The sequence below is a fragment of the Pristis pectinata genome, chromosome 19, assembly GCF_009764475.1.
Source record: "Pristis pectinata isolate sPriPec2 chromosome 19, sPriPec2.1.pri, whole genome shotgun sequence".
In the NCBI taxonomy this organism is placed as follows: domain Eukaryota; kingdom Metazoa; phylum Chordata; class Chondrichthyes; order Rhinopristiformes; family Pristidae; genus Pristis; species Pristis pectinata.
Genome location: NC_067423.1, coordinates 38,991,533 through 39,019,119, shown reverse-complemented (window position 1 = coordinate 39,019,119; position 27,587 = coordinate 38,991,533). Strand labels below are relative to the sequence as shown.

Here is a 27,587-nt window from a genome sequence, read left to right as displayed (position 1 = left end):
ACTTCAAGAAGATCGCTTGCCCAACCCTCCCTATCGATTGGATGGTTCGGCCTACAGGTTTATTTGTACAGATTTGGAGGTCAGATGTAAATACTTTGTCTTATCTCATTCCGTTGTTCTCTGCCTCTGTTGTATTGTTCCATGTTTTTTCCTGTGCTTTGATGTGCCACACACCAGGTGTTCATGTTCTGAATTACACATGAAAGGGCCCATATTCCATGCTAATTAAACCAGCAAAACTGCCTGTATACTGTTTCTCTAACCAGTTAACACCCCCATCCAACTCCCCACCCCCCCATCCCATCCCACCCACGCACATACCGTACACTTTGGGTATTGCTGGCTGACATCTAAGATAAATGAAAGTTCAACTATATGTACATAATAAAATAAAGCATCATGTGTTGTAAGTGGAGCTTTGACTTTGAAAGGTTTCCTAATTGCATTGACAGCAAACTTCTTCTAAAGTGGGCAAGTGAGTGCAATTACATTTTTTAGTTTTACTTTCACAACTTGAAACTTTTTCCCCTTTTCCTCTCTTTTTCCAATTACCCTGATTTCTCAATTTTAACAGGCGTGTTTTACTTTTCTGTGTCTCTTATAATTAAACTTGGAGCCTTAATGATCTGAAAATCCCCATTCAATGTCTTCTTCGTGGGCGGCCCCCTTTTTGATTCACCCACACCAACCCCCCCCCCACCCTCAACCCCCAGTTCAGCTGGATAAAAGAATAGTTTGTCATGCACAAATACGGTGCACATAAATCAGTCTTAAGTCTCTGGCTATTGTCTGACAAGCCCTACCATGAAAGAAAAAGAGAAAGAGACATTTGATAGAGTTGTGTGGATAGCTTGAATGGACAAGGATGTTGTCCATTGTCTAGTATTGATCCCATTTTGGTACTGTATAGACCTTTCTAATTATACTGTCTGGGCTTGCAATGAAAACAACTTGAAGAATCCTGGTCATTCAGGTTAGACCCTTCTGGAGATTATGCACTCAAAGACATTTATCTAGATCTCAAATATGTGCTTGCATTCAATCAGAATGGCGAAGTCACATTGTACGATTAATTCAAAGTCTTCATGCGTCACCAAAATTTTCATTTTGGAGCACTTCTAATAAAAAATAATCCCAATGTGCATAACAGCAGCAGGAAGGGGATGGAGACGGTGGTGAAGGTGAGGTTACAGCTATGAGTTAAAGAAAGAAAGGTAATCGAAAGCTTTGTCGGCAGGGTAGCTTCGCAAGTGACTTTATAATTCTATTGTATTGAGTTACTAATTTAGAAGATCAATACTATTCCAGAAAATGAATTCAAATCCCATCAGAGTTTTGGATTCTTGATAAATCTGAGAAAAAATAATTTGGGAAATATAAACCTGTTATTAGTGAAAATGACCACAAAGCTTGTTGTAAAATCACAAATATCGCTTGAGGGAATGACACCTGTTGTGCGATCTGTTTGAGGTTCAAGTCCTACAGTTAGCTGCCTTCTGAAGGCATTCAGAACCGCTGCTACCTTCTCAGGGTGAGCACTGATGAGGAATAAATGCAAATCTTGCAAGAGGCACCCACATTCTGAGAGCAAGTAAACCTGGGTTGTTTGCAGCACCATCCAGGCAATTACTCATTGATTCCTGGAGACTTCAGGATAAGCCTGGAGAGTTGGCACCAGTGCTTTGTACCTAAGTAAGGACTGAAAGAATACTGGCACGGAAATTAATTACAAAATCAGAACAGCTCCAGAATTGGCAAAAAAGCATATTCTAACTTTGTATGTGGTTTCCTTAATAAAACAATTGAAAACTAGCAATTTTCTGTGAGATTTCCTGCTTAATGTGGCCATAATTTATTGAAAAAGAAATTCTGGTTTGAATGTTCATGGGTATCTGCCATAATGAGGTCACTGCTGGCAGTTTCACAGATTCATAGACAAAACCTCAAATAAAAAGTTAATTCCCATAATGTATTAACCAGGGTTAACATCTACTAAATCTGATTATTTAGTTAGCTCCAGTGCACATCTTTATTTCATTTGCCTGCCTGATGTTGTTGAGCATATTGAATGTCAATAGCAGATCAGGTGGTCCGAATTGTAAAAGCCTTTAAGTATAAGGTGTAGGTTTTTATCCTACTGCGTTCAATGCCAGACTGAAGGATCTGATCTGAATTGAATACTGGAAAGAAGAGTCGAGGCTGAAGCATCAGCAGCAAGTGAAAAGGAAAAGTGAGGTAAAGGATATATATTTTTCACATTGTTAAGTGTACTAAGGGTTGCAATGTTAGCGTAGTGCAGACAATAGACACACAAGAGAGACCTATAAACAGCAATGTGATAATGACCAGATAATGTGTTTTCCAATGATATTGGGTGAGGCATAAATGTTGGTGAGGACACCAGAAAAAAAACTCTTCTGCTTTGCCTTGAGCTTTCCCGTTCAGCTGAAAGGGCAGTCCAGGCAAAAGGAAGCACCTCTAATTGTATTTCCTCAGCCCTGCATAGGATTGCTAGATTGGAACATTTGTTCAAGACGCTGGAGTGGGGTTTGAACTTACAATCAACAGACTAAGATAAGAGTGCTACCAATGAGACAAGGCTGGTGCAGGAAGGGAGAGGGTGAGACCTGGACAATTGCTGACTCCATCCTGACAATTCAGGTCCTCTAAGCTCCCCTTTACTTAAGGTAGGCAGAAGAAAGGCCTTTAAAATGTCATTACATAAGCAAGGTTGCCAAAACACTCCCATAAATAATACTATAAAAAGATTTTTTTCTTATTCAACAGGGCACAAGTTTATATTTTAGAAGAATACAGTTATAGACTTGTGCAAATGTCACCTCCCAAAAAGATTGCTGTAATGCAGGTAGATACTAGGAATTAAACGTCCCTTGCGAGGAGTATGGGCAAGAAGTAAAGCAGACCATATCTCTGGAAAGGGGATTGAGCCTTAGTCTGGAAGGTGATTCATGGTAAATGCATGGAGAATTTGATGCTGAAGAAATACATTCAGAAGATGCTGATCAGACAACCTGTGCCCTCTGAACTTTCAATGTAACGAAACCTCCACTTGGAGTATGGAGGTCACAGACTGAAGAGGTAAGTAGAAGGTCTTTTGGAGCAGTGATGGAAATTATGGTATTATTTTCATTTAAGTGAAAATAATTTTAATACAAAGTGAACTCCTCTAAGCTACATATAAGTTACACTCTGATCTTCCTCCTTGAAGCAAACATTTGAATTCATATCCAAATCATTCATGCCTAAAGAAAGTAAATCTCTATCTAAGTAAAATTCCCCATCAGAAAGGATGCCAGATAGCATTTTAAGATGCCAGGGAGTTATGGGAAGTTATATCACTTTGGTAGCTGGTAGCGAACAAGTTAATAAGCTATAAAAGGCAGGTATTAAACCTTCAAATGATACTCACACTGGTGTTTGAATTGTGCCTGGTTTTGAACACAAAGCAGCAGCTTTCCCCAGCTAGACCAGTGGGTGAAATTATATGCATGCTTTGTGGTGCAGTTTTCAGGATTTGTCTTGTGTAATTATAGCAGCAGGTGTTGGGGTTTAGACACTGAATTCCACATTTAAGATGCGGGGAAATGTTTTTCTGAATTTGATGTTTTGTTTATGATGATTCTATTTTTTTGCTGTTTAAAATGCAGCAGTAAGCTAGCACTAAACAATGTGTGCTGAAAGGACTGTGCAACAGCAAAGCCTCATGTGTTACTGTTGGTCTGGTTACGTGGGAGCCCAGTGTTGGCACTGTCCGATTGATTTATGAACTCTACATTGCAGCAAGTTTCAAAATTCAGGTTCTTCATGCTGAGCCCTTCCAACTGCTTTGCTGCTCCCAATCTGTGTGATCTCTGTCAACTCCACAATCCTCCAGATCTCACCTCTCATCAGCCCCATATATCCCTGCCTGTGTCTTTAGCTCTTGGAATTGGCTCTCTAATCACTCTCCACCTTTAAGACGGCAATGCAAGTATGAGCAGGTGATCTTGCTTGTGTCATTGTTTAAATATCGGACCAAACTCCCAGCTCTTCCAAAGATGCCGTGGAACCTTTCACGTCTGCCTGAGCAAGCAACCAGGGCTTCAGTTTGGTGCCTCCACCAAAAGACAGCACCTCCAATTGCACCGCACTCCCTCGATGCTGCCTTTATAGCCTCAGCTGGTGTTTTCTGTGCTCGAGCCTTAGAAATGCGTGTTGTTCCTACAACTTTCAAACTCTGAAGTAAGAGCACCAGAGGAAGCTTCCCAGTGATTCCTTCCTAGATGGAATCCAGCAATACCTTATCATACGTACAAAGCAATTTTGAAGGACTGGAACATTTTCCAGGATTGTGGCATTGTGTAAGTGGAAATTTTGTTGTGTGGTGTTGTTGTTAGATTGGTCTTTCTCTCTCTCACCTCATAGATTCTCATAGCATGGAACCAGGCACTTTGGCCCACTGACCTTACTGACCACCAAGCACCCATTTTCCACTAATCCCACAAAAACCCCATTTCATTCTCCCGACATCCCTGTCAACTTGCATCCCCTTCACCTACACATTGGGTCAACTTACCATGGACCATTATCCTACTAACCTGCAGTTCTTTGGGAAACCGTAGCACCCGGAGGAAACCCACACGGTCACAGGGAGAATGGGCAAACTCCACACAGACAGCACCAGAGGTCAGGATTGAAGCTGGGTCTCTGGCGCTCTGAGGTAACGGTTCTACTGGCTACTCACCTGGTTCACTGTGCCACTCACCTGGTTGTGACTGGGTTAAAATCTCGCCTAGTCTTTAAACATTCCCAGGGCTTCCTTTAGCTTGAGGACGAGAGAAAATGGAATGCACATACCATCACAGGGCAAGTGGCTTAAGTTCATTTAATTGCAGTTGAGCTGACTAATCTCTCATGTTAGAGAAGCTTGCAAAGTGAAAGAGTAAACTGGAAGGAAGAATCATGATTCACAGAATGGTTAATGCCTGTTAACTACACAACATAGCCATGTGAACACAGCCCTCCACCTCTCAATCTGCATCCTTCCCCCACCCGCCACCCCTCTTCCCTGTGCCCTCATTCTAGCCACTGTTTTAACTGTGACCTGCATTTCCATGGCTGCATGCCCTTTGGAAGCACATGGGAGCTTCATGAATTCATGCAAATAGGGGCCCAGTTACATCATCAGTGGGAGTGATTGTATTTTAACATGTGAAGTCCCACCCTGCAAGGATTGGTCGTGTTCTTTAGGCCTTGCGAGGAGAGTCATGACATCCAACATTCACCCCCTAGCCCTCGCAGAAGTCCTTTCAGAAACACCCTCCACATGAATTACCTGGTTTGCCGATGAAATAGCCCTTGGCTCTGTTACCCAGACTTCCTTGTCCAGACTCCAGTCAGCTGACAATTTCCTCTCTCCTTGGGTAGGGAGACGTTGGTGCACGAGTAAAGGCCTCGACTTTAGACCAGTGAGTGTGTTTTGTACTCCTGTAGCTGCATCCAAAACCACCGGAGGATAAAATTAACACCCTATGCTTCAGGCAGAGAACAACATCTCAGTTCAATGGCTAATGATTGAAAAGAAGAACTTGTGTCTGTATGACACTTTACCAAATATTTTCACAACAGACCATAAACCTGTACATACCTTGAGCAACTTTGAAGTGCAGTTATAGTTGCTGTATAGTGTAGGTATGTTCTTCATAGCAATGGGATATATGACCAGTTACTCAATGTTTTGGTAGGGTCAATTGAGAGAAGACTGTTGATTAGCACACCTGGAGAAATTCCTTATTTCCTTGAATTGTGTAAAGGAACCTTTAACGATTCATTCATAGAGCAGGAGTCTTGGTTTATTGTCATATCATAAAGTGGATAAAGAGCACATAATGTAGATGTTGACTACTCCAGTCATGGATCTGGCACTAGTTCTTATGAATTTGATTAATCACATTGTAATGACGTAACCTTCCTCCAAGGCCACACACTGGCCTCTGTGAATTTTTCCAGCTGCACAATCCTCAGAAAACCCCTTTCCAACTCTAGCCCTCTGGGCAACCTTGACTTAGTCACAATTGGCAACAGCACCTTGCATTGTCAATACCCTAATCTATGATGTTCACTACTGAACCTTTCAATTCTCTGCCCTCCTTGAAGATGTCCCTGAAAATTGAGTGCTTTTACCAAGATGTTAGTTACAGTTATGACGTCTGCATCTTTAGTTTGACGTCAATTTTTGTCTGATTTTGCTCCCATTATGTGCTGTGGGCTATTTTATTAATTAGAAGTATTATATGAATGGAAGTTGTTACTGTGGAAGACATTTTACTTAAGATTGTAATGTGGGGCAATTGGACAATCCAATTGTTGGGCACACTCAATGAACCTAATGTTCTCTTGCTGTCTTTTGTGAAGTCAATGAAAGCAAGGTTAAAGATTTTAAACTAATATGCCAGGATTTGGAAAGGAGAAAATGGTATTAGTAAAAAAATAAACTTTTAATTGTTGCAAAATAGGTTCTTTAATACAGAAAAGTAAAGTTGCTTTCTCGGCCTATATGTGACTCCAGTCTCGCACCACTATACATAACTCATCAGTGACTCAAAGTCACCAAGCAAACTCCTGATTGGTTTCAAACTGCTTTTATAGAATATTGTAAACCATAAACTACTCAAGGACAATTGGGGTTGTCCACAAATGCTGGGTTTTCCAGTGATATCCATGTCTGGAAAATCATTTGGAAATAAAACCCCTTTGTATGATCTGAAGATGAGCACGCAGGCTATGACAGGGTTCCGTTCCTGAGAACTATTTGTAACCCGAACTGTTTGTAAGTCGGAAATGAACAATGACAGTGTTGTGGGAGAGGGTCACAGAAACAGCGGTGAGAGGAGAGCGAGCAGGCATGGGAAGAGTGGCTGCCAGCCGGCCTCACCGACTTGGTGAGTGAGCGAGAGAGTTTCTCCCAGCTCTGCTCGGCTTCACCCAGCCAACGATTGCGACTTGGGGGCTGGGGTGAGGAGAGAAGGCACACGGAAATGCCCCGTTCCCACCCAGCAGAAGATGCCTGCCGTCCCACAGCAGCCTGCAACTCCATCCCCATCCATCCTGCTAACCGCTCGAACACTCGTTTGCATGTAAGGGCTGTCCATAAATTGGGTGTTCGAAACCTGGGAAGGACTTGTACTGCTTAGTTCTCAAGCTAAGCAGCAATACTACTTCATTGAACTCTAAAGCATTTTTGATACATCCTGAAATTGTGGAAAGATGCTATTTTAATGCCAGTTCTTACCTAGCACACTGTTGCCTCTTTAAGACCTCTAGAAATAATTCTCTGGATGCATAGATGTCATGTACTATATAAGTGGACGTTTTAGAGTGGCATATATACTCCTACCTGTTTTCATAATGAAAAGGTTGGCAAGGATGCATTTATGTTACAATGCACTTGTTCAGTGCTGATTATACTGTATGCAAATGGCCATTCTGTGGTTCCCACTTAATCATTACAATGGTGTCAAGGATTGCTTTACCTTAAAAGAAAAATAACAAACAGTTGGTTTGCGATGTAACAAATGTCATCCCGAAAGTTTTTCAAATCAAGCTTAGACTGGGCGGCAAGGGGGCGTTTCAGGTGACAGAGCTGTCAATCATCTCTCTTCCTGTACTGTTTCTGACTGCTTTAACTTCAGACAGTTGAAAGGGGAAGGCACACTTCCTCAAAAACACCAATTATTATAGAAACGGATTAGATGTGAGTCAGTGGTAAAATGCTGGTGTATTCTGAAGCATTTTGTAAGGAAACAATGCTGTCGGGAATGACAGCTCTGTATGATAATTAGCATACACACTTTTGTGGGGCTGCTCCCACTCTGACACTGTCTATAAACACTTGAGCAGCTTTTTATGGAGCTGCCAGTAGGCATCAGTGCCCTGCCGGCTAATGTGCAGACCTTACTCTACTGGCCTGCAAACCCAATGAGAAGGAAATAGACAAACAGAAAGAGATGGTTGTATAAGGAAGCTTCCACAGTCTTGGAAAGTCACAATGTGTTTCACATAAGCATTATAACTGCTGCAAAACAGGTAATGCAGGCCTATCTGTGCACAGCAAGACTCCGCCAACCAGAGAAACAAATATGAACTCTTTTTGTTTTGTGACTTCGGGGATAAGTGTTAGGCAGGACACCAGGAGATTGCGTAAACCTTCTTCAATGAATACCATGGACTATTTTACTTGACAGAGCATTCGGGATATTTGACTTAAAGATACACCTCATGTCTTGCTCCCTCCCTCCTGCACTGCAGTGTTGGCCAGTAGTATGTGTCTGGTTCTACTGGGCTGGGCAAAGAATTTATCTCGTTTTCATTTAAACATTCCGGTAATTGTTTGATACAATAACAATGCATTGCAGTTACCCGCCTAGGCTACTCCAACAGCACCTACCAAACCTGCAACCTCTACCACTAGGAAAGACAAGGTCTTCAGCACTTGGGAGCATCACCACTTGCAGGTTCCCCTCTAGTCGGGTCCCATCCTGACTAAAAAATATATCGCCATTCCTTCATCGTCTAAATCCTGGGAACTCCTTCCCCAACAGCACTCTGGGGCACCTTCACCAGATGGACTGCAGTAGTTTAAGAAGGCAGCTCACAACCATTCAGGGGTAATTCTGGATAGGTAGTAAATGCTGACCTTGTCCAGATTCCAAAAACTGAGTAAATAAGGAAAGAAAATTGAGTTTTTGACACAGCCTGTCAATCAATCTCTGTGAATTAGTCTTCGACAGACCCAAACATAAGATGGAGAAATTCCCAATGCTTTGGGACATCAGTCCAGAGTTACTTGTTCTGCCCTGACATCTTACCTTTACCATATTATCTTTTCTGAAACTTACTTGCATCTTGTTTGAGCATCGCCAATGAGGCTGGTATTCACTGACTGTCCCTGATTACACCCCCAACCCCCCATGCCCCCCCCAGCCATTTCAGAGGGCAGTTGTCACCACATAGGTGAGTCTGGAGTCACATATGGGCCAGAGCAGGTAAGGATGGCAAATTTCCTTCCCTGAAGGACATCTAGTGAACTAGATGGGGTTTCACATCATTTCAATAGTTTCACGGTCACCATCACTGATACTGGCTTTTTAATTCAGATTTATTTAAGTATTTGAATTTAAATTCCCAGGAAGCCATGGTGGGATTCAAACTCTCTCTCCGGATCAGGTCTCTGGATGCCTGTCTGCTAAATTAGCCACCCGGCTGCTGTACATACATTGATCACTTATTCACTGAATAATGCTTCCATTGCTTAGTTCTGAATTCCGGTCTCTTCAAGGGCCGGCACGGTGGTGCAGCGGTTAGCACTGCTGCATTACAGCTCCAGGGATCCAGGTTCGAGCCCAGCCTCTGGCTCTTCGTGACAATGAGCATTTCCTCTGGTGCTCTGGTTTCCTTCCACATCCTAAAGACGTGCTGGTAGGTTAATTGGCTGCTGTAAATTACCCCTTAGTGTAGGTAGGTGGCAAAATGCATCAAAAAGAGGGTATGTGTAATAAGTGGCAGGAGGACATGGTAATGAGGAAAGGGGAAATAGAACTGCTTCCCTGGAATCTAGATGAGTCCTGATGGGCTGAATGGTCTCTTTCTGTGTCATTGTAAGATAAGGTTAGGCTGCATCTGGAGTATCACATCATTTCTGGCCGCCCCATTACAGGGAGGATGTGGAGGCTTTGGAGAGGGTGCAGAAGAGGTTCACCAGGATGCTGCCTGGATTAGAGGGTGTGTGCTATAAGGAGAGGCTGGACAAACTTGGGTTTTTTCTCCGGAACGGCGGAGGCTGAGGGGAGACCTGATGAGTTTATAAATCTATGAGAGGTTTAGATAAAGTAGACAGCCAGTATCATTTTCCCAGGGTTGAAATGTCTAATACCAGAGGGCGTGCATTTAAGATGAGAAGGGGTAAGTTCAAAGGAGATGTGCGGGGTAAGTTTTTTACACAGGGAGCTGTGGGTGTTAGGGGTGGTGGTGAAGGCAAAAATGATAGAGGTTTTTAAGAGGCTCATAGATAGGAACATGAACATGCAGGGAATGGAGGGATATAGACCTTGTGCAGGCAGTAGGGATTTGTTCAGGTAGGCAGTTAATTACTAGATGAATTAATTCAGCATAACATTGTGGGCCGAAGGGCCTGTTCCTGTACTGTTCTATGTTCTATGTTCTATCAAGAGTTGGCTGTTCATTTGGTTTTATTGCATTGGGCACAGGAAGGTAGCTTGCAATAGTCTAAATGTTTGAATCCCTTCAGCATCTAACACAGATCAGTCTCTTTGATAAGAGTACTTGCCTCCCTGTGAATTAAACGTCTGTGTGTTTAAACCAAACCTTGCCCCTCACAATAAAGGCTAACTTCCCAATGCGCCGATCAGATAAGAAATAAACCCTGCTTGGAAAGTTTTGTTTGGGTGGATGTCAGACATATTTTGGGAGGAACAGCATTCTCCTGCTGCTCTAGGAGTAAGGATACCACATGTCCTTACATAGCAACAGTCCTTTCAGTTCAAAGGTCAAAACCTAATAGAGATCTGATGTGGTGCAAGACTTTAGTTAAAGGGGAAGAGGATGAGAAAAGTCTATTTCTCCAACATCATTTCTGTTCCGCTTAAACATCAGCCTCATTTTGAAGATCACTGACGCTTCCACAAGGGTGATTTGCTCCAAATAATTTATATCTATTGGATGGAAGTTAGTCCCTCTTGCTTTTAGTCTGTAAGACAAGGATAATGTAATTGCGTGAAATTCCTGAGTTTGTGACCGTAGCAGTGAGAGTAAGCAAACCGTCAAACCATGAGGGGACTGACAGCAAAGTACAAACCAGTCGTCAGCTGATATACCCATTCTTGTGTCCTGTCTGCAATAGGAAAACACAGTGAAGAGGCTGACCCAGGGGTGTTGCAAACAGTCGTTACACCTCCAATGTTGCTCCATTGGAAACCACTGGTTGCACCTCTGGGGAAAATGGCTATTGACTCAAGTTGATTTTCAGACACTGGGACACACGGTTAGGGCTGACACGAGAGGGGTGCTGCCGAATCGGGGCTGTCGTCTTTTGCAAGAAACATTCCACTACCTGGTCACCTTTACTGGATACAAAGGGAACACGGCAGTAGCTGGAAAAGAGCGTGGGCACCAAGCACCCATTTTTTTACACTAATCCTACCTCAAATTATTTTATTCTCCCCAAGTTCTTACCAATCCACCCCCAGCTGCTCCCATTCCCTTATATGATGAGATGGACTCTTGACCTTACAAACTACCTTGTTGTGACCTTGCACCTTATTGTCTACCTGCACTGCACTTCCTCTGTAGCTGTGACACTTTACTCTGTTTTCTGTTATTGTTTTTACCCTGTTCTACCTCAATGCACTGTGTAATGAATTGATCTGTATGAACAGTATGCAAGACAAGTTTTTCATTTGTGCAAGTGACAATAGTAAACCAATACCAATACCAATTCATTCACACACTAGGGGCAATTTATGGTGCCCAACTAACTTACCAACCCACACATCTTTGGGATGTGGGAGGAAACCGGAGCACCCAGATGAAACCCACGCGGTCACAGGGAGAACGTGCAAACTCCACACTGATAGCACCTGAGGTCAGGATTGAACCCGGGTCACTGGATCTGTGAGGCAGCGGCTCTACCAGCTATATCACTGCACAATCGCTACATTGCTACAATGACTCCACTTGGAAATCAAGCCATTTTCTGTCCTGAACTTGTGAAGGACGCTGTATAAATGCAAGCTTTTCCTTTTGTATTTCTTCTTGATGCCCAGAATATTTCAGTAGGTGCTACTAGCTGGTGAAGGCACAAGATTTTCACTATGCTTTCCGACTATTGAAGATGGTGCCACTTTCACTTTCCGTGTACTCCAGTCTAATTCCATTACATGTGCACTGTTGTGGTGGTGATTCAAACCTCCCAGAGAGCCCATCATAGGAAATGTAATGGTTGGCAAATACTAGTTCAGCACTCATGATCCATGGTGCATTGTTTGTTCATGTCATCCACAACTGGTATGTTTAACTTTACAGCAAAAGCACACTGCCATACAGAATCAGAATCAGATTTATTATCAACGACTTATATGACGTGAAGTTTGCTGTTTTGCAGCAGCAGTACAGCGCAAAGATAGAAAATTACTATAAATTACAAAAATAAATAAATAGTGCAAAAAACAGGAATAACGAGGTAGTGTTCATGGGATCATGGACCTTTCAGAAATCTGATGGCAGAGGGGTAGCAGCTGTTCCTGAATCATGAGTGTGGGTCTTCAGGCTCCTGTACCTCCTCCCTGATGGTAGTAATGAGAAGAGGGCATGTCCCAGGTGGTGAGGGTCCTTAGTAATGGCTGCCGCCTTCTTGAGGCTCCGCCTTTTGAAGATGTCCTCGATGGTGGGGAGGGTTGAGCCCATGATGGAGCTGGCTGAGTCTACAACCCTCTGCAGCCTCTTGTGATCCTATGCATCGGATCCTCCATACCAGGCGGTGATGCAACCAGTCAGAACGCTCTCCACCGCACATCTATGGAAATTTGCAAGAGTCTTTGGTGATAGACCAAATCTCCTCAAACTCCTTTCATTTAACTAACTGCTTAAACACACTTGTACTTTCCCCACTGCTCTCAATAGTTTGTTGGCATTGGACAATATGATGAATTCATGTTTAATTCTGATACTAAAGTCACCAAGGGTAAATGGAACAACCGAACTCATGAAGGTGCATGTGCTCCTGTTGCCAAAGACCTCATTGGAACAGGAGGTGTGTTCTTAGATCATTTCGTTAATGCATTTGTGGATGCTGGGGCAACTGGGCCTTTGAAGGCTGCAATCAACTGATGCTTACGTTAAGGGTCTCAAAGGACAGGGAGCAAAGGTGGGGAAATGGAGATGGCGTGAAGATCATCCACAATCAAACTGAATAGCAGAGTAAACTCGAGGGACTGAATGGCTGAGGCATGTTCCAATATTTCATTTAAAGGTAGTGGAGACCTATTATTTTCAGAAGAGAGACTGTGCTCAATAGCTTTGTTTTATAAATCATTGTACTTATCAGTCAGCTGAGCTGACAAGTGGCTGACCCACCGACACATGAATTTGTGCCTTAATGCACGGTGATAAGACGCTCAGATCAGAGATTTTCCTTCACACCTGTGAGGGAAGGATGAAGAGCTTTCCAAAATCTTTTGAAGGCAAGATTGCATTTTCCCATAATGAATGTCCCAGATCTAAGCCAGTGTGCGAAGCCACAGAGGCATTGGAAAGGTCTGTGGATAATTATGGGTCTCAAACCTGCTATCGACAAATGGTAAGGGAACATTTGTTCTCATTCAATGGGAATTGAAAGAAACAAAGTAGGAACAGAGCTTTGAAATCATGATGAGCTAGAGTAGAGTGAAAATGGAAAGGCTTTTATTTTCTTATTTATTTATGAAAAAAAAATGAGAGGCCATTTGGTCCATCGAGTCTATGCCGGCTGTCAGAGCAATCCCAATCCCCCCACTTTTTTCCTGATAGCCAATTCTCTTTCACATGCCCACCAGCTTCATTCTGAATCACCTGCCACCGACCTAAACTTGGGATAATCTATGGTAGCCGATTAACCTACCAGTATGCATTTGGGATATGGGAGGAAACCGGAACGCCCGGAGAAAGCCCAAACAGTCGCAGGGAGACTCCATGCAGACTGCACCAGAGAATGGGATTGAGCCCTGGTCACTGGAGCTGTGAGGTGGTATTACTACCTGCTGAGCAACTGTGCTGCCCTTAAATCAGGAGAGTTTGTAATCTGCAGAACCAGTTTAAGGAGTAATGATGAGGCCCCAGATTTGGCAGGAAGGATTATGGTCAGCTATCCAGGCTCACTATTATTAAGAAGTAAATTGGACTGTAATTTCCAGAATGGTATCTACACAACTAAAGATCGTTGGGAAGTTGGTGTCCAAGTTGCTCTGCTCCTGAGGGAACTGCACTGAACTGGTATCATGCCAAAAGTTCAGCGTTTCAGTGTATGACAGGAGCAAAGCAGTGGTCCTTAGCCATTAAATACCCAGTAAATAGCTCAGAAAAAGTTAATATTTGTCCATTCAAATATGTTAAAATGTGATGACTCGTTAAATTTTAATTGCTATGAGCATCTTCTCTGGCACTTTTTTTTAGAAAGAGTCTAATCTTTCTGATCTTCATGATTGTTGGAGATATATCAAAATTAAAATGAATAACTTTCTCCCCCATATCTCTCTCTCACTTGTAATATCATCATTTTGTTTTTGGTGCATCATTTGGCATTGAATTAGATATTCTAATTTAAAACTTCCTGTTTTAGACCTCTCTGTTTCTGGGTACGAGTTCTTTAATCTGATTGGTTAATGAGATGAACTATTGCTTGCCCTCCTTAGGAGACACATCCTTTGTAGTAACACGGGGCTGTTTTGATTCCCTAATAGGTACAAACCATTGAACACCTATAGGCAACTCTTAAGTGTAATAAACAGCAAGCCCCATTAATTCACTGCTGACTCCAAAACCCAGCCATTGTATTTAAAGGTTACCTCACCATTCCTAATGCAGTGCGTATAAAAACCTGCAGCAAATATATTTTACCATAAGCCTACTCCTACCATGATTAATGGTTAATGGTTGAGAGAAAACCTAGTATATCTCTGGATGATTCAACATTGAGGAAGCTAAACCAAGGAGAGCCCTGGTTTATGTTTTGGTGAACCAGGGTGATATCAGGAAATTGCAGCTGGATTACTGATCCAGGGCAAGGAACGCCATCCAGGGTTCCAATCCTTGATAGCTCTGAAGCAAGCACTGCTAGTTGTATGTATTTGCACGTCAGTCAAGAATAGGATTGACGTTGTTGTGAGATGCTTCATAATCAAATCTAGATAGACACGATAGAAGTCTTAATGAATCTGAATTGCTGGTGACATTGAACACTTGGGTGAGGTACAGGGGGTATCATTCCTCCACTGTGAGTAGGTGCCTTGGGAAGGAGCAGTTGGATGCAGTGACTAGACAGTAATTGTGAGAGTACCTAGCTGTGTGCAGCACAGGTTGGAGCTAAACAAAAATCGAGCATGCATGTGCTTCCGAACTCACCGATCCCAATTTTGACACCAATCCTTAACAGGATTACCAAATATTTGACAAGTTGAATTACCTATTATACGTCTAAGCTAAGGATATCTTCTGCCAGTTTACTCATGGTCTCTGTGTTGCTTTCCTCAATCTCACTGTGCATAAGTGCAATACTCCTGGGAGCAAGCATCCTGATGCAGCTGAGTATGACTCTATGCGTGGACCTAAGTGACAGGATAAACTAAATAGATACGCAGCCTTTTCTCACTCTTTTACCACCTACGTGTGTTCCGATAATGCCATTTGCACTTTGTGACAATAATGCACTTCATTGCCTGTTCAGTAAAGATCGGGACACGGAGTGCCTATTTTTACTGAAATGCACATTTTCTTATTTTCTCGTAATCATCACACTGTATATTTGCCTCTCTAAATATCCTTTACTGCTTTCTTGTTTGATCCTCTGGTCTATTTCTATGATTTATCTCCCTGTATAAAGTTACTGCCCTGTTGTATTGGTTCTCCTAGCATTCCCCTCTTCATCTCTATACCTTTTGACTGCAGTCACAGCCAGATGTGTCCCACAGCTATTAGTCAGCTGTCCAACAGCTATTGATACACTGCATGCTGTTGTTTGACGTAAAACTTAATTGTAATTGTTAGAAATTAACTGAGCACTCTCCAAATCAATAGCACCATTGTGCGTTGAGTCAGCTTTCATAAGGTAAGCTTTCAAGCAAATTGTTTATTTAAAGCATCTGAAACTAGTAACAGATGGAGTGCCAGACATAATGGACATCTTAGTAATAACTCCTTTCATGAATGTCCAATTAAACAAAGGAAATAAAAATGAAAAGAATGATTATATTTAAATTCACCCATACATGTGTAAACAGAATGCATTGTGCAGTATGGTTGTAAACCAAGTTTATCTTATTATTCTTATTGTGTAGCCTTTGTATTTGAGCGTGAAGTCAAGTCCCTTCTTGCCTTTACTTTAAAGTCTCCACCAATTGACCAAAGCACAGAGGATTTGCATAATCCGATATTTATGGAATTGTTCAATTAAATCAGAGCAGCATGGTCCGGTTCACTACTTTGACTGACATGGTTGTGTTTGAACCTTCCTTGAGCAGGTAAATCTGAGAGCAGAAGTAGTTTGTGTCCATTATATAACATCTAAAGGAATTGTATGACCATGTGGATTAATTCATTCAGATACCACAAGCAAGTTTGTATGACAGGATTAGAAGGTGTTACTTGACTGGGACAAAGAAAAGCAGATTTGGGGCTTCAAGCTGTTTGTTTAGTCTTTCACTACATCCCATTTAAAATCTTGTCTGACCAGTCTTTGCACTCTTTACATACATTGATGAATATAAATATCAATTGTCCTTTACAGATATATAACCATTGCAGCCTGCTTTGTCGGTGACTGCATTTAATTCAAACACATACTGTAGCCCCTTTCAAATCGAAGGTGCTGGCCTGTGTAATCTTCCCTCTTTCCTAAAACAAATGCGGTCTGAAGTTGACTGAAACACACTTTTCATTAAAATCCATTGAAAACATTTCCAGTGGAGTTACTGTTTGGATGTGAGATCCTGACTGACGTGAACTCTCTCTAAAGCCCCATTCACACTGCAGCTGTGCATTCTGGCTTGTTCTGATTTTTCAGCTGCTGCAAATTAAACATGCAATCTCAAAATGGTGAGAGTTTACTAGCTCGGTTGTAATTATGCTCTTAAAAACTTGCCCCAAATGTGTACAAGTTTTAAAACTGGCACCAAACTGAGATTGGATCACAGTTCAGAACCCCTCACTGCAAGATATCGAGCTCCTCTTTCATCGTGGCTGATCAACATCAGAGCACTAAGATCTGAAATCATTAGAAGAATTGTTTTGCAAAAGTATCAATAAAAGCTGGGAAAGTCATGTTGCTCTGACATAGTGTCCCTAGCCCACTTCCTCAATCCTTCTCTTGCATTCCTGAACATCTTGGTGAAGTGTCCTGTGGTTCCAAATGATTGCTGGAAAGGCATATTTAAATCTGACTAGCTACTAATAACCTGATTTAAAATCTTGCTTCCTTTGGCCTCACCTTTTAGGACTCCTATTTGATGGCATCAGACACAACTTTTAATTGGGAAAGGTATGCCAATCCAAATCCAACTGAGTTCAGAGCAGGGAAGTATGCAGTAGAGTACCTATATATGTGATATAGAATATATACATCTGACTTGGGATTACAGGGTACATTTTCCCAATTTGTAAGTGACACAAATTGCTATGATATTGTAAAATATAAGGGGAATATTAATAGACTTCCAAGAGATATAGAGGGGCTGGTGGAATGTGTGGATAGGTGGCAAATGAATTTTGATGCCAAGAAATGCAAATGATGGGAAGACTGAGAAGAGGCAATATAAACTAGAGGGAACAATTCTAAAAGGAGTATAGGAACAGAAAGATCTGGGGATATATATGCAAAGTCCCATCAAGGTTGGTTGGAGATGTTGAGAAAGTGATTAAAAAAGCACACAGGATCCTGGACTTTATCAATATAGGCGCAGAATACAAGAACAAAGTAAGTTATAAACACAGAGCCACAGCAGTGCGTGCAGTTATGGGTGCTACACATCAAGATGGACGTGAAGGATTTGGAGAAGGTGCAGAAGAGATTTACAGTTATGATTCTGGGGATGAGGGACTAGACGGGGGGTATAGTTCTCCTTGAATCTGAGGAAGGTTCAAGGGGATTTGATCATGTACAATCATGAAGGATATAGATAAAATAGCAAGAGAGGAGCTGTACCCATTATTCAAGGGTTGGGGTGGTTAAAGAACCAGGGCTCATAAAATGAAGATGATTGACAAAAATGACTCAATGAATAACTTTTTCCTTTTTTTCTCTTTCAATCTTTTTATTAAGTTTCAAATTAATATGCATAACATTAGTGATTCTACATGCGGTGCGAAGAGATCAGGATAACAATAACAGTTAATATATACACTCACAGGGAATAAAATATATAATCTGAGCCTCCCAATCTCTTACTAAGTGAGCATGATACAAAAGAATTTGAAAAGAAATTTAATTATATGAAAAGAAAACCCCCAAAATTAAAAAAAATAAACAAAAGTAAACCAAAAACTTCAAAAAAAAAGCTGGACTGATATTTCTTCGGTTAAAAAAAAACATTATTATATCATTAGCTCCGCTTCGCTATATTCAAAGGTTATTGAAAGGGATTCGCAAAAGGTCGATAACTTTTTATACAGTGGGCAGTCAGTGTCTGGATAGCACTGAAATTGGATTCAATTGGCAGCTGGATAGATGTCTGGAGTTTGCAGGCTGTGGGGAGTGGACTGGGTTGGAGCTGGATCAGACACCACGTGTAGAATGGTCTCCTGTTGTGATCATTCTGTGATCAGTCTGAATCACTTCTACTGAGCTGAATCAATTTGAATGGGAGCAACTGAGATAGAACACTGAACCAGATCAACAGGGCTCAATCAGTCCAGAGCAGAGCAGCTGAGCTGAGTCAGTCTGACCCTGATCAACTAGCGTTCTTCTTTGAAATGGTGTGATGGGATCTTTCACATCCACCTGTGACAACCTAGGGTTTAACATCTGATGTGAATAGGAACACCTCTGACAGAGTGACAGTCCCTCGGTCCTGCCCTCCCCAGGTCTTGACAGTTTAATACTCAAGTCTCTGAAGTGGTCGTGCATTGATGACTCTCTGACAGAGATGAGAAAGACACATACATGTCGATGCTGTTTTAATGTTCACCCTCACCCAACATCACCAGGACACACTACTGGACCATTACCTCCATGCAGTTTGTGTGGGTCCTGCTGTTCACAGAAACACACAAGATGCTGGGGGAACTCAGCTGATCAAGCAGCATCTGTGGAGGGGAATTTTTTAATATTTCAAATATAAATTTTATTCATAATTAAAAATATATACAAAAGAAGAAACAGTCAACCTTTCCGGTAGATACACTTCATCTGGACTGAAAAATAGAGCCTTCCACTCTCCCCTCCTCCATCTGCCTCCCCGATCCACCTATCACCTGCCAGCTCCTGCTCCACGCCTTCCCCTCACCTCTTTATACTGGCCATCTCTCCTCTATCTTTCAGTCCAGATGAAGGGCCTCGACCGAGAACTTCGATTGTTCATTTCCCTCCATAGACGCTGCCTGACCCGCATCTTGTATGTAGCTCCAGACTCCAGCATCTGCAATCTCTCCTGTCTCCAGCCTGCTGTTGACAATTGGTTACCCTCTTCCCTGCTTTTCAGCAGGGGCTACACTTCACTGGCTGAGAGAGAGATAGAGCACGGAAACACGTTGAAACGGATTCAATAGATGTTCTATCAAAGAAAACTATTTCTCCCCCTTGTTATCATAACTGCATCAGAATCTTGCTCCATTGGGTGTCATTCACGCCAGCTCAATTGTAAGGCAAATCGCAGTTCTCATGACGGTTTGCTTGTTATCGCTGTCTGAGGATCAAAGTTAGCAGTGGCCACAAACCAGCAAGCTGATGATTGGCGGGCAAAGAAGTTGTAGTTACTCTTAAGTGACTCCAGCTTCTTGTAAAGAGCAGGGCCCATGCAATTGACTTTGAGAGCGAAGTCAATCCCTTTGTAATCAATTTGAAATGCTATTCACACGTTGCTTTTTAATTCTGACATGTCGTAAATTACAAAGCAATCTGGCTTTGCATTGCCTGTTGTTACGGTAATGATTTTAAAATCTTGAGGTTCAAGCCCACATCATTGCTCAACATCTTGCTGAAGGAACAATGCAAAGTTTGGCAGCTGATGGGACTTTACGCTTACAACTTTCAGAGGCCTCAAGCTGGCTACCCTGCCGAACTGTCCCGTGGCAGAATTAAGTATCTTTAATTATGAGTGAGAAATTGTGAGTGATTCCTCGAACCTTCAGACTAAACCACTGTTAGTTTGCAACTGCAAGAGACCTTTGAAGTCCAGTTCGCAACACCCAATCTGCTGAAGAAACTCAGCGGGTCGAGCAGCGTCTGTGTGAGGAAAGGAATTATCGACACTTCGTTATCGACACTTCTCAACTGAGTCCTGATGCAGGGTCTCGACCCGAAAGGTCGAGAATAACTTTTCCCCCCACAGATGCTGTTCGACCTGCTGAGTTAGTCCAGTAGATAGTTTGTCGCTCCAGATTCTGCAGTCTCTTGTGTCTACACACCAGGTTGAATTAACCTGACTCCTTTGTTCAGTGGGGGGCGGCATTACTCACTCTATAATGCTTCTTTTTTTGATCATGCAAATACATTGATGGTATCTCATAATAGTCAGTTCTTGGAACAGAGGAGTCTGCAAGATCTGATGGCGGGGACAGAGCAGATGGACTGAGGCTGTTCTCACCGGTGGAGGGGTCGAGAACTAGGGGAAAAGGAATGGGTGTGATTGCTCAACGAACCAAAAGTAACATGGGGATTTCTTAAAATGTATAAAATGAGTGGTTAGGATCTGGAATGCACAATGAAGAGAAGTGCTCGAGGTTCTAGTGTTCAAAGGGGAGCTGGATAGGTTCCCGATATGAGCTATCAGGAGGGGACAGGGGACTGGTTGGATGTCTCCAGAGCAGACGGGCCGTATGGCCTCTTTCTCTGCTGTAACCTTTCTGTAACCCTGCCAAAATAGCAACAGTGCCACCGATACTTGTCTGAGTTGATTTGCTCTGAGCTACATGCTAAGCAAGTTTATCAAATGTTAGCCGTTTCAATTGTATTGACTTTGTGGAAACACTTATTGTCATGCTAAGAGGCGAATATGCAAACTGTCTCCCTTGTTAGCGCTCGTCGTGTCTCCGATCTCTATCTGTCGGGGAATTTTAATACATAAAGAATCTCTGTCCCTTCCCGCCCCACACTCCGACTCCCGCCACGGGGGCTGCGTTTCCCGGGCTGGTGGGAATGCTGGAACTGTATCGCCAAATAAAAGGAAGCATTTGTTTTCCGAAGCTACATGGGAGAGCTGGAACATCAGTCGGAATCCAGTTCACTCAGGAAACTCTTCATTAGCGCTTCGCACACGTGGACGCCAGATGCATCCACGGAGAAGGAACTGAGCAGATTTTAGGTAATAATCTGCCTTTGTTTTCTGACATTGTTGGAAAGATCAACTGGCCGTTGACTTCGAGGATGCCAGCGTCCCCAACTCGACCAGCTACCTTGGAAAGCAGGGACGATTCTTTCGAATTTACTGAACGAGAACAAAACTAAAATAAAAACGAGCAGCGCAGATCAATTAAAGCCGGCGAAGAAGATGGATAACGTTAATTAATCTACATTTTAAATTGTAATTATGTCATCCCACGAGACCGGGAAACAGATCAAATTAAAAATTAAAATGTGATTCAATCTTCGACAATATGAAATAAGGATTCATCAACTTGTGCCTCTTCCGAGTGGGGCGTTTGAAACAGAATAGGTGGGTTTCAGCGGGAGTGTGGGCACTGCATTTAATAGCAGTGAATTTTCTTAGACTATCTTCATGGGAAGTGGTTCAATGTTCAGGTGAAATACCAGCGCCACAAATCAGACGCTGCAGCTCCGATATTGCTGGGAAAACTCCTCCCCAATTTTCCAATTTGCACTTTCACAGAATTAGCAGAGACAAACTTTTTTTTCCCTACTTGCTTTATAACCCGGTCCTTTTTGCCACCTTCCACACTCCCTCTTCCCCCCCCCCCCCACCTCCTTCAAACATCGATTTCAGAATCAAAGGCTCCCAAGCATTCCTGGATAGAGAAGCTCATTATTTAAAAAACATTATTTTTGGTTGAAAGTCTGCAGGGAATATCTTCCATTATCCATTCGTCATCTGCGCTAATTAAGTTTCTACATGAAGTTAGGTAAAATCTGTTAGAAATTAACACTGTGCAGTCTTCCAGGTTGGATCACCAAGTTACAATGGGTAGCTTTCAAAACCTACATATGGCCTTCCTTCTAAGGAATTGATTAAGTGAGTCCGGATGAAATTCAAATCCTTCGATTTGACCTTTGCCTGGCCTGAGAGGTTGCAATTCGCATAACAATTTCCTTTTGTTCTTTGTTGCAGTTATTAATCCAACATGAGCTTCGAATTAATCAGGGTGATGCGTTGTTACATTTCTAATTCACAGCCCTACTGTTTGTGTCTTTTTTAATTAAAGCAGAATGATAGCATGCTGATGTTGGCTTCTTTGCTCATCACAGAGGGAAAGGCTAAATGGGCAGGATGAGATTAGTCCAAGGTTCCATTTAATTGTTTTCTTCTTCCTTTTAAATAAAGGCTGTGAGTGAACATGCTAATTCCAGGCTGTGGCAGCGAGTGCAGTCACTGTAGTTCAGTTCCATCCTCTAATGGCTTTGGAGGTCAGTGCATTTCGAGGCCTCAGTCGTTTATTTAAAGAAAAACGCTGAATCTCCCCCCTTCTCCTCCTCCTCCCCCCCCCCATCACTTTACCTCTTTATTTTACCATCCCCCAGTGGTGCTGTTTGATGTGATAAAAGAGAAAAATGTTGTCTAACACTCTGAAGGCTGGTTAATTTGCGTTAACCAGATGAAAACAAATGCAGTACATCATATTTCATTAGCAGTCCTGCTTAGCTGTCCTTCATTACTAAGTGCTTCCAAGCCTCACTCTACGGAAGACGCGTGATTAGGCCAGAAATAATGCTACTTTCCACGTTCATTGTATTGTAAATTACCTTTTGGGTTCACTACTCCATCAAGAGTCAGGGTACAGGATTCGGTGCTGATACATTTTTGACTACTCTGTATACATAAGTAGAATTGAGATCATTATGTGGCCCTGTATTTGAGTAATTTTTATTTAAGATGTCAAACAATAGGCTGTTGATTGAAAGGACAAGAACAGAACAATGAACTTCTGTGCCACATAATAGACCACCATTTGCAAGCTCTGCTTTAGAAGGGCCCTTTTTATTGTTTTTTGTACAAAAATGAATCTTGGGAGGAGGAATATTTTGCTGAGGTATGTCATTATTTTGCAAATTTCTATTATCTCATCATGTTGTCTTCATTGTAAATTGCAGCTAATTAGGAACCTAGTTAGAGCTTGGGCTTTGAGCCTGCTTTTTTTTTGAAAGGAACACACAGATTACCACACTACAAGAGAGGAAGGAGTAGAAAAAGGAGATTAATCTGGTTACCTTGGCAACCCTCGCTTCCATCTGCGAAGAACAATACATTTTTGTTTCCTTGGCTCAGTTCAAATCTGTTTTGTTTAGGAAAAAAACGTGGCCTCTACAACAATGCCGAATTCTGTCTGCTGGGTTTACCGGGTGCAATTTCACTGCAAGTTAGGCTCTAGAGGGAATGGGAAGATGAAAGAAAATAGCTTGAGCGCTGTCAAAGGTCGTGACCTTGCTGCACAAAGCTAGCAGTTTTTTTTACTCCCAAATCCCTTCTCCTGAAAAAAAAAGCTCTTAATGAAATAATATACTATGGATTTGGACACCTTGTAGTCTTTATTAAAAGCGAGGATCCTATATTTTGATTTGCCCCATTAAAGCTGGAATCTTTACAGTAGGATTACTTTAAATATGACGGCTAACTTTCATTTTAAAGTAAAGCCCTACTTCATTCAGTGTCTGAATGACTTGCCAACACAGCGACCAACTTGCGTTGAAAGTAACTGTTCATGGTTTGATTTTAGTTTTCCTGCCAACTTCTTATCCTCGCTTCGCCGTCTCCCTCGCCATCTGAAGCCCAAGTAATATTCCTTGACAGCCTGTCTAGGTGGCCTTAACCATCTCCTTTCCAGGCTGCAATCCGCATCAGGACATGTGGGAGACATGCGGAGAAGTCACGACACCAGATGGCATGGGATATTTCGGTCAGATTTTTGTGCTGTGCATAACGGGTTTAATCGAAGCTATCAACCTGATTGCATTGTGAATGAAGCAAGGATAGATTCGTTTCCACTACTGCGCACTCATTTTTAATTTTAAGAATTGGCATCCAAAGTAGTACCGTTTTACTTTCCATTAATACCTTTACACTTGCAATCGCAACTCGGCATCGCACAGGAACAGCTGGAGAAACTCAATGAAACCATTGTGTGCACTTCCTCCTACCTGCCCTGACTGAGGTACACCACCCCCCCAGTACAGCCCAAATCCAGGGGAAAGAGTTTATCTTGGTGTTCGGCCGAGTTCCTGTTATTTTTTTGCGATCGAATTTAAATACAATAAGTCAGTGTTGAATTTCTACTGCTGAATTTGTTCTACGTTAAGATTTTCGGGTCTGTTACCAGTCCCTGTGAATGTACAGGAACGGTTAGAACCAATTCACGCCGGTAATATATTTACATTTTATTTTACCTGCACCAGGGAATGATGTTTTGCAGAGTGTAGTACTGACCTGAATAATCTTCCAGTTGTAAAACAAACAAATCTGTTCTATATGTGCAGAGTTAGAGGTCCCAGGAACGGTTTAAATGGCTGATTCTTTTCCACTGTTGTAGATTCAGTGGAAAAAATGTTAAATGCATTAACTCTGGTAACATATATTGTTTCTTTGTGAGCGTGTGTGTGAGCTCGATGAGTGCACGCACGTGTATATATGTTGTGCGAGCTTGTATATATTCGCGTATATGCGTATGAGTGTGTATGTGTGTGCGCTTGTGTGGATTATTTACTCTTTGGTATTTGAGTTGCCCTGGAGAATGCCGTCAAAGCACAATGAAAGCTTTTATCTCTGTTGGCAATGGTAACCGTAGCCCCACTGACCAAGAATGGTCAATATTTGTCGAATCCTTCCCTGTAATTGGAAAAGATTCCACTTATGCACTTTGTAATGGCTGGTTCGACTAATGGAGCACAAACGAAAAGGAAGGAATGTTTTAATAAATATTTTCCTGATAAACATGCGGCAGAGGGTATACAAGAGATGACTGCTGCGGAGCAAGATGCAAACTGGAAGTCTTGTCTGACTGCTGCCACAACTGGGCTGGGGCAATTGACTGCGGTTTTGGCCTGTGGTCCCAAGACCCTTAATGTTGCCCAGCTGCAAGGCAAAAAGTCTGGGTTTTATTTTTAGTGTGCACTCTGCCAGCATGGACATGGGTTATAGAGACTGTTTAAGCATTGTCTACTTCACTTCCCAGAATAGACCAGTTAATCACTTTGGCTTTAAAGGGAATTTCCTCATGGAATTCTCTGCAGAAAATCTAATCAACTGACCTGCAGAATCCAACAATAAAAGGCCTTTTATTTTGGGCGGGCTATATACTGTAGCCTTTTGTGCGGCGTGAACCCTCCCAGTAGGAGTGGATAGTTGGGTCTGTGTGTTGTGTGTTATGTGTACAGCTTTGTATAGACTTCTAACCAGATGCTGAAGTGCATTGGCCAGTTTAGTCTCAGTGTGTATATCATCTCATGTCAGGTCCCATTACCTGATTACCTCAGTCCCCAATCAGACTGGATCTGGATACGTTCCGATATTATGGCTATTCCACGCTGCTAGCTTTTTTTTAAAAAGTGGGACTTCTCCCTGTTATCTTTCTCTTGCTTGCAGCCCGGTTGGTCAGGAGAGATTAAAGAGAGTCAGGATTGGGGCTCGCTGTGGCTCTATGCTTCCTCTCTCTCCTTCGCGGCACAGTTAACTGTTAAATCTTGGCTCAGGGACTCCTCACGTTTCCATGGAGGTCGGGTTTAAACTTGATCTGATGACTTAAAAAAAATCTTGCCAGTAAATTTGCACCATTCTGGTGAATCTAGTCCTCCCGAGAAATAACAGAGAGACCGATCGGGTGAGTGACATGTTGTTTACAGGTTTCCTAAACGGGGCCTCTGCAGTATTTCATATGTCAAAGTTGCCTTTTCTTCCCCCTAACAATGCCCGATTGTTTTTGCGGAGAATATAGGTTCCAAACGCGAGAGAATGCGGTGCTATATTTTTGCTGCCAAATTCCTATCTCTTGTTTTTCTTTGCAAAGCGCTCACAAAGAAGCCATAACTTACCATCAACTGCGAGCTTTTTTTTTGATGCCACAAAGCTCCTCTGTTGCTTGGCAAATAAGCATTTTTGGACAATGCAGAGGCAGCCATCCAGCGAGCTCGTCTGTCACGGTGGCAGTGGCGAGCAGCGAAAGTGGCTGAGTCGACCAGCAGTCTGATCATGTCGGGACCTGCGGCAGTTAAAGTCCAGGAGACGGCTTCTTCTTTAAGACATTCCGGCAACTCTTAATACTTTTTTTTGCTGTTTGTTGTGCCTCCTTGCCTTTTTGTTGTTTGTCAACAGGAATTTCAGACGCAGGATCAGTTGCATCAGCGGTATGCAAAGATTGATAGATTTAGTTTGAAACAATTGTTGGTACTTGTTTTGACAGAGGCAAGTTCCCGCATTCAGCATGCTCAGCGGTCCCGGATTGCCTCAGGAATTCAAAAGGTGAGTTAAACTCGGGAGAAGCGAAATAACTTTTTGGAAGGGGCTGATCTCCGTCTTTTCTGTAACCCTCGCTAATTCCGACCATTTTAAATGTTTAATGAGAGCAGAAACGAAAGTTAACGATGTCTTGAATTTCAATAGGGTAATATTCCAAGCTGCCAGATTTTGAGATGTATGTATTTTGCTGTTTGTTTTTTTTAAAAAAAAATCATTGGGTTTGTAAACAATAGTGCAAAAACGAGTCTAGTCGGCCCATTGAGGGTGTGCTAGCGCTTTGAAGGAACTAGCCAAATTGTCCCATTTGCACGCATTCCCGCATTTGTTTCACCCTAGTTTAAGGCAGATTTTATATTCAGCGTTATTGGTGGTTGCTTAAGGAGTTTCAGCTGCGATAGGAAATGGAGCGCCTCATTGCCTAACGCACTTAAAGTTGCCACATGTTGATTATGAAGGAACGGCGGTGGGGTGACCATGTCCCACTTTGCAAGGGAATAGAACTAGGCTCCCCAGAATTCGATTGCCCGTGAGACCTCCTCGGTGCTGTCACATGATTTGAGATTGGGCCAATGTTTGCCATACCACATTTGAGAAGTTAATGTTGGTCAGAATGCCTCAAAGCCCGAAGTAAGTTCTTCATCTTCCTGTGTGTTTCCTAATGTACTATTGATAATTGATGGCAGTATGACATTAAGGACTTTGTTCTTGCCTTCTTGTGGACAGGAAGCTCTGCTGGCAACCTCAGCTCTGAGGCAAAGGGAATACAAAGATTGCTTTGGTTGTCTCAAGGAGAACGGGACAGGATGGGTGATGGGTTATATTATCATAAAGAAGGATTTTATTTTCTCCCTTCAGGCCCTTGTTTAACCTAATATAATTACCCATACATCTGCAGTCTTTTTCCCCCCAAGTTGCCTGTGGCTCCTTTTGGCAATAGCGGGCTTTTCAGAAACAATTTGTTTCATTTCATCTCACTTTGAACCTTCGTCT

The 27,587-nt window shown here is 42.4% G+C and overlaps 1 protein-coding gene across 10 annotated transcripts in view; it reads left to right on the top strand.

The window, feature by feature from the left end:
• Window positions 1–27,587, top strand: part of sox5 (SRY-box transcription factor 5) — a 353,819-nt gene that overhangs the window by 92,943 nt on the left and 233,289 nt on the right. For 6 of the 10 annotated variants that reach the window (XM_052033492.1, XM_052033495.1, XM_052033493.1 and 3 more), the window contains one exon: window positions 26,542–26,600. The exons of 2 other annotated variants lie outside the window; for them this stretch is intronic. In XM_052033492.1, the coding sequence (XP_051889452.1) occupies window positions 26,563–26,600 (38 nt within the window). In that variant the 5' untranslated portion in view covers window positions 26,542–26,562. Of the gene's footprint in view, window positions 1–25,824; window positions 25,963–26,541; window positions 26,601–27,109; window positions 27,225–27,587 lie in introns of those variants that run through there. 2 more of the 10 variants (XM_052033494.1, XM_052033498.1) reach the window with 2 other exon arrangements.